Source organism: Aotus nancymaae, unplaced genomic scaffold (assembly GCF_030222135.1).
Source record: "Aotus nancymaae isolate 86718 unplaced genomic scaffold, 86718_ANA_hifiasm-v0.15.2.pri h1tg000004l, whole genome shotgun sequence".
NCBI lineage: Eukaryota > Metazoa > Chordata > Mammalia > Primates > Aotidae > Aotus > Aotus nancymaae.
In genome coordinates this window covers 35,141,156-35,157,902 of record NW_026988415.1, presented here as the reverse complement: position 1 = coordinate 35,157,902, position 16,747 = coordinate 35,141,156, and the positions used below count along the sequence as shown (strand labels likewise).

Sequence of the window (16,747 nt, the reverse complement as noted above, 5' to 3'; positions counted from 1 at the left end):
ATCCTCCTTAACAAAGCTCAGGGTATTATATGGGGAGAAATATCAGGTCCCTAGTGGGACACTGGGGAAAAGGTAAGGTCGCCAAACCAGTAAGATTCAACCCGCCTCCATCTCCAAAATTCTGCCAGAGACAGGACTGCCTGAAAACAAATGAGGCTTACACCACAGAAAAGAGCAGACTCCAAAGTGTTTTTCTCTTCACAGATGGCACCAAGATAGCAGCACAGAAGGTGAAAACTGGTGAATGGCATTTAGAGACAAGATCTGCAAGGCCTGTGCCTGATGAAGCTTTTGAATGTAACTCAAGCGCTCGGTAGAGAAAATAAACATTTCCATCTGAAAGAGCAGGCTTGGTGTTGGTCTGCTCTAGGCAGCATTTACAGTTCAAGGCTGTCCAGTTGCACACAGAATGTCACACCTGGAAGGCAGTCCCTTTCCTCAAGGTGTGCAGACTGCTATTTCAAGATCTTATACTAATCCTTCCCCTACCCCCTGTGTAGATACTGTATCCAAAAGGGCAAGTCGCACAGCTCTCAGTGAGGCCTTCCAGGAAAAGCCATCACAGAAGGATATATCCACTGGTTTGGGCTAGGTGGTGGTGGGGGCAGGAGAGAGGAGGGTGGCAGCAGGTTTTGCAGACTTACTCTGTCTATTTATTCCTGTCATGAGCCTCAGGCCTTTTCATTTCCTCCAGCTCTACCTGGAATCTACCTTAATTTTCCCCACTTTCCTTCTTTTCTCCTGTTCCGCCTTCACCTCTACTCTACCTCGACACAGAGTCAGCCTCTACTTCTCCCAATACTCAAGCTGTTCCAGTTACACTTATTTAAGGCATCTTTTCCCATTTTGGGGAACACACAACAGCAACCCTATTCTGCTCCTCTTTCCTATCACTGGCTGAACCCACCGACTCCCAACAAAAAAACAGCATGGAGGCAGGGCACCGTGGCTCATGCCTATAATCCCAGCACTTTGGGAAGCCGAGGCAGATGGATCATGAGGTCAGGAGTTCAAGACTGGCCTGGCCAAGATGGTGAAACCCTGTCTCTACTAAAAATACAAAAATTAGCCAGGTGCAGTGGCAGGTGCCTGTAATCCCAGCTACTCGGGAAGCTGAGACAGGAAAATCGCTTGAACCCAGGGAGCAGATGTTGAAGTGAGCCGAGATCAGGCCACTGCACTCCAGCCTGGGCAACAGAGTGACACTCTATCTCAAAAAAAAAAAAGAAAAGAAAAGAAAAAATCACCATGGATCCTTTGGCAAAAAGGGCCTGTAGAAGAGCTAGGTTCATCCTTCAGTGATTTTATAAAAAATTGGCTGGGGTCACCCTGAAGAGAGAGTTTGGAGAGTGGGTGTCAACTGTTAACCTAATCAGCCAGATTGGGTTTCTAGTATATGGATATAATTAATTTATTCCACCAAAGTGATGGGGGCAGGGATATAGTTAAAATGAGGGGTGAAAATACAAACTCAGGGAAATGCCAGGAAGAAACAATTCTCAGACCACTCCAACAACCCTCATCCAGATTTAGGAAAACTAATGGACACGGAAGCCATTTTCCTATATAAAAGTCCTCTACTGGTAATAAGCCCTTGTCACCTTTAGGCCCCAAGATTTGGTGTTTGTTTACAAATACTCAGCTTCATTCAGGCCTCTGAAATTTCCACTCCTGGTGTCTTCTAAGGACAGAGTTGCTGGACAATACAAGGCATCCTTCCATCCCTCCCCCACCTTCACCCTCACCTCTCTGAACAGTTCACATTGTAGGGAGATCAAACCACATGAGCTCCACAATAACAAAAGCTGCAAAGAAGCTGTCAAAGGCATAACCCTATTCACCAGCAGCCAATGGAAGCCAAGAGCTAAGGTTCCTCGCTTGGGGTACTCCAGAGCTCAAGTCCCAGCTGCAGGAGGAGGGGCGGGCAGAGAAGAATGTAAACTGGGGATACACTCCTTTTTCTATTTCCTTAGCTTAGGGCTGTCACCTGTCACCCAGCTGTGGTGCTAAACCCCTCCTGCCCCGACAACCAGTGAATGAGAGCAGATGTTGAATTTGAGCTGCAGGGAGGGACCAAATCAAAGGGTGGGGAGGAGGGATTGTTGAAAGAGAGTTACTATGAGAACTCCCACTAGGAAAAGTATTCTGAGCCTTTTCCAGAACAAGGCAGGACTGCTCTAACTTCAGCTGGTGAGATTTTTCTAGGAACTACATTTATTTTTAAATTTAAAATTCAAATTTATATTTGGGAAAATGTGACCAAGACAATGAGCCTTAAGGTGCCATCAGATCCTGTACCTACACAGGCATCACCAATATTCTTATCAAGAAGTATCAGCTGGGCGGGATGGCTCACGCCTGTAATCCCAGCACTTTGGGAGGCCGAGGCAGGTGGATCACCCGAGGTCAGGAGTTCGAGACAAGCCTGGCTTATATGGTGAAACCCAGTCTCTACTAAACATACAAAAAATTGCCGGGCACAGTGGCTCGTGTCTATAATCCCAGCTACTTGGGAGGCTGAGGTGGGAGTGGGAGGACTTGCTTGAGTCCAGGAGTTCTGGGTTGTAGTGTGCTATGCCTATCGGATGTCTGCACTAAGTTTGGCATCAATATGGTGACCTCCCAGGCACAGGGGACCACTAGGTTGCCTAAGGAGGGGTGAACCAGCCCAGGTCAGAAACAAAGCTGGTCAAAACTACTGTGCTGATCAGTAGTGGGATCACACCTGTGAATAGACATTGCACGCCAGCCTGGGCAACATAGCAAGACCCCATCTCTTAAAAAAAATACAAAAATTTAGCCAGGCATGATGGTGCAGGCCTGTAATCCCTGCTACTCAGGAGGCTGAGGCAGGAGAATCGCTTGAACCCAGGAGGTGGAGTTTGCAGTGAGCCAAGATCGCGCCACTGTACTCCAGCCTGGGCAATAAGAGCAAAACTCTGTCTCAAAAAAAAAAAAAAAAAAAAAAAAGAGAAGTATTGCTGCTTTTCGGAAGTCTAAAAGAATCAATCATGTTTCTTCAGGGCTATGGCATCTAGAAATACTGCATAAATTTTTTCCTCCTTGTGTAAATATAAGATGTTACTTCTCCTAGGTATATAGGTAGAAGGCTTTTTCCAAAGTTTGACCCATATCTAAACTTCAGATATAAAAATCCAGAAGACCTGCCATAAGTAATGCTGGGGATTCACAAGTGGAGACTTAATATGGGTATTAAACAAGTCCCACAAATAAGACTTAGAGACCCTGATACCCCAAAATGGAAGCCTCACCTTCTGCAGTCTGGCCACCTTCTCATAGCATCCTTCCAACTCCTGCCGCAAGTTCCTGTTCTCATCTGAGAGGATCTCAACCATCTGCTGGGCTCTGGAAACAATGGCAAAAGGGTCTGCTGGCATTGGCTGATAAGAAGCAGAGGATGGCTGAGCCCGAGGCATAGCTGAATAGGCTTCTCCTGGCTGCTGCTGTGGCGGCTGCTGCTGCTGTTGGTGGTGATGGTGATGATGGTGCTGCTGCTGCTGTTGCTGCTGTTGTTGACTCAGGCCAGGTTGGGAGAGACGGTAATGATCCCCCTGGTGAGCCTGATTAGGAAGAAAATGCTGCTGCGGCCTAGGCAGGTGAGCTGAATGGTCTCCCTGGTTTGGGACCAAGGGGTGTCGGCCAGGAGACAATCTAGTGGATGGTGGAGATTGTAGCAAGGGCAGGGACCCCCCAGAGGTCAGAGAAGAAGTAGGGCTGTGAGGCTGAGAGTTCCTGGCTGACAATGGCAATGAGATGTCCTGCGTTGGCCTGTAAAATATGAAGGGCAGGTGCGGGTTACGTTCTCTCCCAAGGCACTAGGGGAGAAGGGCACACGAAAGTGAGATGGGGAGGCTTCTGAGGCCTCCAGGACACATACAAAATGAAGAACAGGCAGGGTCTGACTATGTGGAAGTCTAACCCTGCCTGCTCTATCTCTGCAAAGACTATAGCCCTTTCCCGGCCTGATCTTCTGTGACTCTGCCTGACAAACAGAGGTGTGATCCCATAAGGGACAGAACCAGACAACCTCCATGGTCACTTTGTGAAAATCGTAGTGACACACACCCGTAGACCCGTTGCTCAAGTCTAAACATTTCAAATGATTCTTTTACAAGGTAATTTTCATCTCATTATTTTAAATTAAACCTTTTCTGACATTATGCATGCGGTCCAGCACACATAAAGATCCTAGTTTAGAAATTATGTTCCACTTGCCTGGAAGGAAAAAATAAACAGCCATAAAAACCACCCCTCATCTTGCTATCTGCAACTCCCTTAGGTAATAGGTAATTCATACATTCACCAAAAATCTATTCGAGGATAGGTAGATAGTAGTAGTAGAGACACTAGATAATTATTATTGTTTCCAGTTGTTAACGATTTAATGATTCCCATTAGCAGTAACCATAAAAAGACTTGAAGAGGGATACAAGCAACACTAACATACTATTTTTGATGTAATGAACCACAAAATGTAAGAACTGGAAAGGCCTTAAAGAAAATTACTTAGCTCAACTCCATCATTGGACAGATGGGGAATGAGGTCCAGAAAGGGGAAGAGATTTGCCAAATAATAGAGTGGTAGTGCCAGGGTAGAATCCTTCTTTCCCAATTCCCATTTTCTGGCTTTTTCTACTGCCATAGTGCACTGATTTCTGTGCACTGATATTCAGATTTCCAGCCTATTGCTCATAGAAAGTTCCAGAAAGAGACCTTTGGTATATTGTTTAATGTGGTTCTCCCATTTTTATACCTAATTACCAGGTACAAAATGCTAATACCTAGGTACAAATAATTCGTACCTAATGACTATTAGCCATTAAGGGAAACAGACTATGTGGATGGATCACTTCCACCATCACCACTACCAGGAATAGTATCTGTCAGTGTGCACTGAAGGCAAAAAGCTTCTTCACCCCCCAGCTCATACCCAACTATCCTCATATGCTCCCATGTCCTGTGGATACTTGTTCTACAGTTGATATTTCTCAATCCTGGGAAGACAGATGGCTAAGTGCATGGGATCTGGATCCCAACAGAGGGAGTCTGGAGACCTCTTCTACTGCTCACTAGCTGTGTAACCTTGCACAAGTTACTTAATCTGCATGAGCCGGTTTTATTCTTGAGGTCACAAATAAATTGCAAAAATACTGGGGTCTTCTCATTTTTGGCGCAATAGGAATTACAAAGAGTCTCTTCTCTACCTCCCAGTGAGATAAGCTGACCTTGTTAGCTTGTTACTTAAAGGATATCCATTTAATCTTCGCAGTAAATTGCATAAAATTCATGGTGGAACTGGGACAAATCACCAGAAGCAATTAACTTTTAACTGGCATTCCAGATGCTAAAGCACATTCCTCCCACACACACTCCAGTTGCCATTACTGTTCATTTATCCAACTCTACAAGAGATCTTCACTAGAAGGGCTTTTTATAGCTACAAAATCATTCCAAACACTTTCTTACGGATACACAATCACATATATCTTTCCAAGAGTCTTCAAACCTGTTCAAACCCTGGATTCTGTCCCTCAGCCCCATCTATGCCTCTGGTGTACCCACATTCTTCTAATCACATATATCTGTTATTACAAATAACTGCCAAATATTGAAGAGGGCATGCAAACTACTTGGGCACAGAAGAACTGACATGGTACTCAGGAAGCAGATCTCAGTGCACAACTAGAAAGATGCTGCCATACACAACATTTTTTCCCTAGAGCTCAAGGCACTCATTCAATCAAAAGCCTCGGAGTTATTTATACATTTATTTGGTGAAAATCTCCTGTTTTCCATTCTATGGATCTTCGGTTTCCTCACAGGTAAAAGACTATGTGCTCTCTTTCCTGTTTGAATAAGAGCTATTGCAATTTCTACATGTCCACAGAGTTAAAATATAATGTCCTGAGATTTGTTGGGGCTTGTGTTTCTTTTCTGCTTTGAAGGCAGAAAAGAGGGGCTGGGCCAGGTATAGTGGCTCACCCATGTAATCCCAGCACTTTGGGAGGCCAAGGTGGGCAGATCACAAGGTCAGGAATTCGAGACCAGTCTGTCCAACATGGTGAAACCCCTATCTTTACTAAAAATACAAAAATTAGCCAGGCATGGTGGTGCGCGCCTATAATCCCAGCTACTTAGGAGGCTAAGGCAGGAGAATCACTTGAACCCAGAAGGCGAAGGTTGCAGTGAGCTGAGATCACACCATTGTACTCCAGCCTGGGAGACAGAGCAAGACTCTGTCTCAAAGAAAAAAAAAAGAAAGAAAAATAAATAAAAGAAAAAGAGAGGCTTAAGTTTCATGTTCTCCAATGCAGCTCTCAAAATTTAAGGAAAAAAAAATCACAGTATTAACCTTCATTCTCGTTCCCAGGATTTGCAAGTCCAAGACCTGGGAGGTGTTCTCTTTTAAAGACTGAATGCCCAGTTCTGAACTGGGCTTTCTCCCCACTGCTCCCCTGGGCCTCATCAAACAACCCAGGCATTTCTCTCAAACAAACTCGGCCACTGGCCTCCCTCCTGCCTGCAGACTGAAAGGCCCCTCCATTCCCTGGACAACAACACATAGCCTTCCAGGGTCGTTGGGAAGGAGACCACAAGGTCTCTAGAAGGAGGTCTCTAGGGTCAGATAAGCTGAGGATGAAGATAAACAGAGACAAGACAGCTGCCCCTCAGTTCCTCAGGCTGGAAAAGGAAGCAGATCTCAGTGCACTGTGATGTTGGAAAAACCAAGGCAGCCCGTCACCGGCTGGTTTGCAAACAAGCAACGGCTTGGGCAGTTGAAAAGGGAGAGAAAGCCCTTCAGCGAAGAACTCCATCTGGGCTCCAGCATCCACCCACCAGGAGGAAACAGGAGGTAATGAAAACTGGGGTGAAGCTCCCCCTGAGAAAAAGAGATTAAGGAATGACAGGGGTAAGGAAGAGTGTGGGGGGATGTCAGAGGAAGCCAAAATACACCCAAGATTAAATAATAACAGTAAGAGTAATGACAGTAATAAAAAAGGTGGCAGCCACGTGAGCGGCACACAGCAGTCTGAATCACTCCCCACTGACATGTTAACCAGGAACAACAAGCCACCTGCAGACAACAGAATCATATGATTCCATGCAAGCCCTGACCTGCCTCCCGTCACTTCCCTCCCTTCACTCTGCTCCTTCCTAAGGCTACGTGGGCCACTGGGGCTCTGCAGAAAAAGGGACATAGCATGCATGCAGGACAAAGGCTGGTGACTAAAATCAGGATCCTCCCCAAAGCTTGGGAAACAGGGTTGGGAGTACACTCTCTCTCAGAGACAATTGTAAGGACACAAAGGGAAAGTAAAAGCCACTCTACCCAGCTGACACAGTACCTTCCACCCTACCACCTCAATGACTGGGAGCCCTCACCCTCCCCAGCCACACACACTTGCACACGTGTGCAGGCACACACACACGCACACACTCCACACTCCTGGCCCACACATGTGCAAGCCTGCACACACACTCTCACCAGAGTAGGTGCCACCAATAGCCTGGAACTCAATTGATCCTCACCACAGAAACTGCCTTTCCCAGGCTCTGCAATGGTGAATCGGTGAATCTGTGAATCCTGGAGCAGGCTGCAAATTCCTGATGGTTTCTCTTGCACAACCAGCTCTGCTCTGAACTAGAGTTAGGTCACCCTTAGATTCCACTAAACAACAATTTCAAGAAACCTCAGATCTGGGCATGATTTCAACAATTGAAAGGAGGTGGCTGCTTTATAAACAGAAATGATTTAATTTTTAAAAGCAGTTAATAAATGTATAAACCCAGGATGCAGAAAAGGTTCAGCACTTAGAAAGACAAAGATTCTGAAATTTTAAAATTCTTCATATGGCTTGGCCTTGTTTCTCATCTGGAGTTCTGGGCATCCAAGATATTTATTTTTTAAGTAGGGAGGAGGGCATAGGAAAGATGAAGTAATAAAAGGATTGTTTATAACATTTTGTTCATTTTAACAGCAAATCTCCAGCAGTTCACTGTACCTCTAAAAGCAAACAAATGTTTTCTTAACAGCAATTTGCTCAAAGAGCCTGCTTTGCATCCTGATCTGTAATTTGTGGATTAAGGACTCAGAATTTAGTCTTCTAATTGGTTGCTGCTAGGAGCAGTTACTTGGAAAGGTACTCACAAACTGTATAGCTAGTTGGTTAAAGGAAATAAAGGAGGGAAAATGTGTCGCCACCTAAAAGCAGTACACTTCTGGAAAGCAGTTCAACCACCTCCTTTTGCCAGTAATTTGTCAATAGTTGCCACTCCCTCATGTAGGTCTCTGTAACAATTTTACAGCCAGAATTTGCCTGATGCAGACCCAAATTTCACATGGAGCATCCTCCCACTAGGGCCATTTTAGGTTTGCTTATTCATCAAGCATTATCAAGTACTCCGCTCCTCTCCCATAGAGAAAAAAACTGTTACAGCAAAACTGTGTATTAAAATGCTACTCAACAAGGGTATATCAGTATGGACTCTGTTACTTTTGAGGACAGAAAGAAAAGAGAAATCCACAGATAACTTAGGTAGGAGGATAAAAAATATGTATCTTCCTGTAAAATACATGCAGATAAATTTCTCTGGTGGTTTAATCAGCATGGGAAGAAAAGAAAACCTCTTTGGGCTCTTTATTATTTATTTAGGCAGATCAAAGGGCTTTTCCATCTAGCTTCAAACACTGTGGGAGTCATTTCAGATCACCAACAATACTGGTGAATGAGTTCTGAAAATAGCTTTCTTGGGAAGGCGGGCTGTGTGCTGAGTGGGGCTGTGGCTTCTGCTCCACACCCCAGCCAACACACTCCCCTCCCACAAGGCAGCCGACGTCAGCCCCATCGACAGACTCTTCCATACTGATGGGAAAAGCAAAACAAAAAACCCCCAGCTTCATTGACATTTTGCTGTCTTGAATGGGTTTCCACTAAGTGAAGCAGTCTTGAACAGACCAACCCACCCCTGGGTCTTCTGTTTCATTGGTCAGATGGGAATCTGGTTCTTGCTCTGTTTTAAACCTGAATGGCCCTGCCGGTTACCCCATTTCCCGTTCCAAGACACTTATCAGAACATAGGCTCCTGCCCTTTGAAAACTGCACAGAGTAGGTTGAAAAGGGTTAGGAAATCAACCTGGGTTAAAAGAGAAAAAAAAAAAAAATCCTAAACTGGAAAAGTTAGGGGTGGAGTCCAAAGTGAATTGCCTCTAGCTAAAAAAAGCAGGACCTGGAGGGGGAAAAAAGAAATACCAGGAAATGCTAGGTGCCTTCTCTTACTTTCACCCTACTCCACCCCCTGAATGACCTTTTCTCCTGAGTCACTCAATGGAACTTCAAGCCAAGATATTTTTTCCAAAATGAGCAAGTAGAGTACAGGACACAAAGAAGTGAACATCAAAGGACATCACAGACCTAGTCTGTAAGCCGCATATAGATGAAGGCCAGCCTAGGACCAAGCACTTCAAACCTGATGGCCACCCATCATTACTCATGGTCATGAGGCAGGAATACCACACTTAAATGCCACCATCGGTGCCCACGGTTTAAGCCTTTTCCCCTGCCCTCTATGCTGAAATACTACTGATCAGAGACATGGCCCAAATACTAACAATAGGAACAATGAACAGAATCACAGAATCATAAGGTCTAGTGAATACAGCAGTGGGACAATGGACCTCTGAATAATTAAGAAATATATATAGGAACAACTAAATATGTAAGACAGGAACCATGGTAATATTTTTCCTTCTGTATTTTAGCATCTGACCAAAATTTCTATTGCAATGTGATGGGAATTTAACTCAAAGGTTTAAAAATGTGACAGGCAACTAATAAACTCTCTACCAAAAAAAGATAAAACAGTCCAGACTTCATAAATTGCAAGTATAAGGCAAGTAACATTCTGAACCTACATACATACAGAGCTCCCCCACCATAACATCTGGGCGTTTGTTTAGTGTCCAGAAGAATTATGATAATTCTATGGAAAATGATAACTGACAAGAAATACACAGATTTGTTTGCAAAAATAAATGACAGAGGGGAGTATGTGCAAGTGATAGGATATTCTGGACTAATTAATGTGCAAGATCATTTGTTTCTACTTCTCTAGGAGGGCTTCAGAGAAACACAGACCCCTTCTTCAACATCCTAGGAGAGAGGACAGTGAATAGCTGCTGAAATCAAGACTTCTGCTCCTGTTCATCCACTAGGCAGTTGACGCCATGGTCAACCTACAAAGCTAAGGGAATGCTAATACAGTGCCAATTATGGCTAAAGAGGCTACAAGTTCAGGCTGGCAGGCAATTCACTAAGCCAGAGGCCTGTCATGCATTGCAGTTTGTTACACCAAACACCTGCCCATTCCTTCCCTAAGATTCCCAATACACAGCAGAAGCTGGTTGGGGATGAGGTCAGCAAATGACAGAAAGAGAACTCTCTTACCTGGCTGCTCCATACTCAGGGGGATGCTGATACCTCATCAGTTGCCCCTCTGTTCTCCCTGGCTGGTTCAGGCGATGCTCACTATAGAAGTGCCCTGGCTCTTGGGGCTTGCACACTACAGATTGGGGTGGCATGCCCTTGAAGGGATACTCTGGTGGGGGGCCTCGGTGTTCCATGCCCTTCAGGCTATGCTGGTTAGGAAGTGGCCCTTGGGCCTTGTAGAATTCACTGGTACTTGTGGGATTCTTGTAGAGGTCATTGGGTTGTGGTGGGGAGAGGGGAGCACTGGTAACAGGTGGATGGGCCTTAACTCCACTGGTGGCCAGTGACATCTGCATTAGTCGTTCACTCAAGGAACGGACATGCCCTTGCTTAAGGTCTCTGAGTCCTTCATCTTGGTGCATCTTTCCAGGATTGAGCCGCTGAACTGATGGGCGTCCCTCGGTCCTCATCTTCTGGTTGGTGACTCCAGTGACATAGAAGGCAGCTCCAACACTGGCATGCTGTTGGCCCCGAAAGTACTGGGACTGGACCTTGGCTTCTTCATAGGTCGGGAGTTCTTCATTATTCTGCATTCGAGGAGACAGCTGCTTCTCCATGATGATGTTTTCTGACTGGATTTCCTGCCCCTGGGGTTCTTGTCGAGCTGCATGAGCCACTAGCTGTTGGTGGTGGTCTTGGGGACTCAACACATCACTCTGAGGGACTGGGTTCCCACTGCCACTGGGGAAAGGAGGGCCATTCCCTGTGGCTTGCTGGTGTATGGCAAGTAGGCTGCGATTCTCACTAGGATTGCCATAGCGAAGCTGCTCTTGTAGCAGACGCTGCAATACTGTGGTCCCTCCACTTGGCTGTTCTTCAGAATTTCTCATCTCTATTGCTGGTGGTGCCTTGTGAAGAGAGAGAGAAATTGGGCACCTGGGCTGCCCTTGACCTGGGAAGGGGAAACAGGAAGCTTAACACCTAGTTGATGGAGAAATCAGTCCTCTAAAGGAAACAAAATGGATATTGGAGGGTGAGGGTTCTATTGCAGAAACAAAGTAGAGAACTGAATCTAAAATTAATAGACTGTTGGGGATTCTGGACTCTAGCACTGATATGATGAGGAACGCAGAGGCATAAGAGCTCTAGGTTTCCTCTTTCACTTTTAGCATGAGTTAAATATTTAATTTGGACTTAACTCCTAAGAATGCTTGAGAAACCTGGAACAGTCAAGTAGGGTAATCAAAGTGTGTAACCTTTCAAGGTCCACACTCACAGGCTTCATCTCTCTGTATTCTATTTAAATTAAAAACCCAACTCTAATGGCTGTGGAAGTGGGGGCAGGACAGTGGGGAAAGTCACCCCATGACAGGATTTGTAAAGCACCTCGGCATATGAAGGGAGCTACAAAATCCAAAATAAAGACTCAAATAAATAAAAAGTGAAGAGAGCTTAGCTTGCACCAGATAGTAATGATCCCTGCCTTGATGCAAATCTTTTCCTCTGATCTCATAAGGCTCTGAAACATCTTTTTAAAAAATCCTTTTTGTAGTGTCCATTTTGGATGCTCCTTGGCTTAATAAGGGAAGGACTTGGAATACTTATTACTGACAAAGTTGCTCTTTCGGCCCTCCAGAAATAGTCATTGAGATTTGTTGTTGTTGTTATTGGATAAGAGAAGCTTAAAGGGGAAGCCGCTTTCATTTGAAGTGCGCCTCGGACAAAATTTAGAAATTGAAAAATATAAAAGTCATCCTTCTGGAAAGGGCATATGATTAGCATATACCCTCCCTCACCATCAATTCTTCTAAAAAGGTAATATGGGTTGACTGAAACTGATAACTTTAGTAACACAATTTAATGTTCAAATTTGAATCATACTATCGGTTTATAGGATAAACAACTGATTTGTCTTTTCTTGACTTCTATTTTCTCAACTGAAAAATGAGTGCTAGATGACTTCTCTCTCTCTTAGCACTGCATAGTACACACTAATTCATCAGAGATTCAAAAATTCTTTGGACAAAATCTGTCATGTTAAGTACTGGAATTAAATACTAATGTTCAATAATGAAACTTTCGCTCTAAGGATCTTAAGTAATTGGTGGAGAATGAACACAATGTCACAGAAAAAGTCACAATAAAGGTCAATTTAACCAGTGTCAGGTTTCCAGAGGACTACTCTGGATCCCTGGCTCCCAGGCTCTTATTTTCATGACATTAAATGGCCTGCAGTCTCTCTGGAAACACGAACCCCTTACTTTTGGTCATGCAGAAAGAGTGGCCCAGAATGTATGTATAGTATATAAAGAAAGTTCATCTTCTTTCTTTCTTCACTTCTTGTTGTTTACTGCTACCTGGCTTCCAGCTGTTGTGTTGGGCAGTCTGACAACACACAGGGACCCTCCAAAGTCTCTTTTATCATATTCTCTTAGGAAGAGCACACCAGTCGGTTAAGCAACCCAGTCCCTTTTCCCTTCCTCCCAGTGTCCCTCCAGGACTGTCAAATTGGGATATTCTGATAGGCTGACAAACATAATATATACATCTTTTTTGGTGCCCAAAACTAGAGAGATGACTACCAAATTACTGTTCCTTGCTCAAAAAATGGAAACAGGAAAATGCATGGTATTAAAGCAAAAATGACTTACAAACCCTCCCTGCAAAGCAGGGAAATGCAGACATTGAGCTGCCCTGGACCCTGAAAAGTATACCACCCCCTCCCACATCACACCCTTCCCACCCAGCATGCACACAGGCACACATGCATACATACACATGTGAGCACACATACACTCAAACAGAGATATTCCATACCTATTTCTGCTTTCTTTTAGGCTTAAAGCCTTGATCAGGATAGGGAATTCTTGCTTATGAGCAGCTCCAGAAACCGCAACGGCAGATTCCCTCTCCCCTAACACTCAGGTTCAGGGTAAGCGCCGCCAAGAGTCCAACCACTGGTCACTCTGAAATGTTCAGGAGGGGGAGGGAGAAATAAAAACGTCGTTTCTATTTTGCCACCAATGGCCAGCAGTTAACCAAACCAATTCTTCCAAGAGAATGAGTTGTCCTCCTATGCTGCCTGGCTTTTAAATGAGTAGCAGAGTCCATCTCCACTAGGGCAGAAAAGAAACCTCAGTGTCCAGCAGCTGTGTCCGGAAGGCCAGGCCGGTCTCCAGTGATGGAAATGTTCAGGTCTGAGACTAGAAAGGCTTGCTCTGTTCTGACCTCACAGCCCTAGAAAGCTACCGCTTCCACTCCCAGTTGGAATGGTGGATGATGATAAAAACCAAAACCACTGTCCCCTTTAGGGTACAACCTTTAAACTGCTATTACTATCAGGGCAGGTTAGTAAGGCTCACTGTCCCACCTCCCAGAAGGGAGGGCAGTCATCATAAGGTAGGTTTTTGGTCAAAAAGAAAAAAAAGAACACTCAGTGAGGCTCCCAAGTTGAGTGCCTCAACCTCAGATGGGCAGGAAAAAAAAAAAAAAAAAAAAAAAAAAAAAAAAAAAGAAACTTCTTTTCAACCAAGCCATTAAGTATTTATTGCATATTGACTATTCCACACATTTGTCAGCTTCATGCTAGACACAATGAGGGCTACAAAGACACATAAAATATAATTCCTGCCCTCATGGAGCTTACACTCTGATTATCTTGATCAATGGTCCATCCATTCTTAGAGTAGGAAAGTAGACTGCCCTCCTCAACACAGAGTACAACCCTTCTCCAAGCAGAAGATGCCTCCAATTGCTTTCTTGGCATTTCCATTGCCCCAGTGTCTCAGCAAAGAAAACTCACAGAGGTACATTATATAGACTAGATGTAAATGCCTACTAAACCTGGATTTGAGATAGTCCTTATGTCTAATTTCTGCCTGGACTCTCTGCAAAGCCCTGCCAGCCTAATCAAAATGACTCTAAGACTCAGCAGTTTGAGTTAAGTGACATGCACATGAACCACATTCCTATCTTCTGTCCTGGCCTATCTATGATTCATTCATATCACTTAAAGGAAAGGCTTAATCCACACCAGTGACTCCACGTGAGGAGGAAAGCAATGCAAAAGAAGTACACAAACATCTCTGTATTTTGAGAGTGTGTTGAAAACATTTAAGTTTAAAAAAAAATCCACAAAACCACACAGTGATTAATTTAACATTATTTCCTTGCAATGTTGCCAAAAACAAAGTGTACAGATATAGAGTGAACAAACATGGAAACGTGTCTTTCCATCTTGTTTTGATACAACATATAATCATGATCAAAAGCAAAATCATCTCCAATCTGCAAGGTAATTATTTTAGGGTGTCTCCCCTAATTTCGAAGCAGAGGAACAACTACTAATGGGAATCAAAGATGGACTGTTAACAGAGCTATGGTAAATAACCACCATGCTTCTATTGTCCAATTCTGAACAAAACATTCATCCTTTTATTCCAACTGAAACACCAGAAAACAGCCCAAGGCTTTTAAACTTGAGTCCCTGGAGAGAAACTACCATATGATTCTTTTCCAGTACTATTTAGATCTTCATGCTGATATTACTGGCTTTCTCCTGATACTCAGCTCCTCATTGAGAAAACTTTACTTGTGCAAGGTCTTACTCTCTTCTCTCAATTTTGTCCTCTGTATCATTTATTTATTTACTTATTCATTCATTCATTCATTCATTTTTGAGATGAGTCTTGCTCTGTTGCCCAGGCTGGAGTGCAGTGGTGGGATCTCGGCTCACTGCAACCTCTGCCTCCCAGGTTCAAGTGATTCTTCTGCTTCAGCCTCCCATGTAGCCAGGATAACAGATGTGTGTCACCATGTCTGGCTAATTTTCATATTTTTAGTAGAGGCAGGGCTTCACCATATTGGCCAGGCCGGTCTTGAACTCCTGACCTCAGGTGATCTGCCCACCTCAGCCTCCCAAAGTGCTGGGATTACAGGCATCAGCCACCACACTCGGCCCCTCCATATCCTTTTGAAAACCCAAATCACTTCATGTTAACTGAACACAGATCGTTCCCCTACCCTCACACCCCTCCTGCCATCTTTGTTTCTGTCTGAAAGAGAAAAAGAAATCAGCCTAAGATAAAAGCTTTGCAGAGTCCTCTCCAGTTTACTATTTTTTTCTTAGAACTTATGTTCATCTACATGTCAAGAGTCACATAATGAGGAAAACACTACTCCATTTATTTATTAGAGAAGGAAAGGAAAAGCCTCCTTGTTTCATGCACAAGAACTAAAACAGTATGAACTCTGTAACCTTTAATCTCCCCATAGCTTTAATCATGCCACTGCCAGGGGTCTGACACCATCTTCAATCAATAAAATAACCTTGTTTCTCCTGGGCACACAGAATGTCTCTGAGAATATTTGATAGAAAAAAAAAAGAATAACTGTGGTTCTGTCTTTTAAAATGCAATTCGAATCTATATAATTGACTCTTCTGTAACAACCACAGGGAAGCAAGGCCAAGCTAAATTCTTACTCCATTTGCAGTCATTGGCCTCTCCCAATACACCTGGGAGGTTGAGCCAAAACATGTTAATGAGAGCCCTGATGTTTCCCAAGAAAAGTCCCAGAAAATCAACATTACTAGGTGGTCAGGACAGACCAAATTCCCACCCTTCAAATAAATTGTGCAATATACCTATAATATCTTCTTTCTATTCCCTCTTCTAAACCCTCCCACATTCTGCCCCTACCTCTCATTCTTCCAAGCAGGATGAAGAATCTAAGTCAAAGAAACCTGTTTCTCTGCCAAATCTTGGTCAACTTGTTTCATCCAATTTGACTCCCAGATAAATGGAAAGGGACCAGTTCAAAGTTTTTCCTGTACTTATGTGTATACATTTGTGCAAACACACACAAACACACACACACACAAAACACACACACACAAAACCTCTCACAAAAAGTGAGAGGCCCCAGTAAATTCTTACGTTCTCTCAGGTTGGTCCATATTGTAGCCAAAGTACCCTAGAGAATACCTTTCCCAACAGTCTTGCAACCCAAGATACCAATTAACCTCATTTGGGATGTGAAAAACAATGGTCCTTTTGCAGGTTATTCCCTAAACTTTCAACAGGTAATGGGTAGGCATCATAAGCACCATGGTACAGAGTCTGGGCCTAGAATCACACTGCCCAAGTTTAAATTCTGGATCTATGGCTTACTAACAGACCTTGTACATGTCTCTTCATCTCCCATCAATTCTTGATGAATTGAGTCTCAATTTCATCATCTACAAAATAGGGATAATGGTGCTCATACTTCATAGGATTATTATAAAGACTAAGGGAATT

General features: G+C 43.9%; 1 protein-coding gene across 3 annotated transcripts in view; it reads right to left on the bottom strand.

Annotated features, from left to right (window-relative positions):
* AMOT (angiomotin) overlaps positions 1-16,747 on the bottom strand; it is a 64,457-nt gene that overhangs the window by 34,929 nt on the left and 12,781 nt on the right. Inside the window, exons 3-5 of one of the 3 annotated variants that reach the window (XM_012451773.2) lie at positions 13,266-13,414; positions 10,467-11,400; positions 3,273-3,789 (exon numbers count right to left, since the gene is read on the bottom strand). In XM_012451773.2, the coding sequence (XP_012307196.1) occupies positions 3,273-3,789; positions 10,467-11,338 (1,389 nt within the window). In that variant the 5' untranslated portion in view covers positions 11,339-11,400; positions 13,266-13,414. Of the gene's footprint in view, positions 1-3,272; positions 3,790-7,551; positions 7,638-10,466; positions 11,401-13,265; positions 13,415-16,747 lie in introns of those variants that run through there. The other 2 variants (XM_012451776.2, XM_012451775.2) reach the window with 2 other exon arrangements.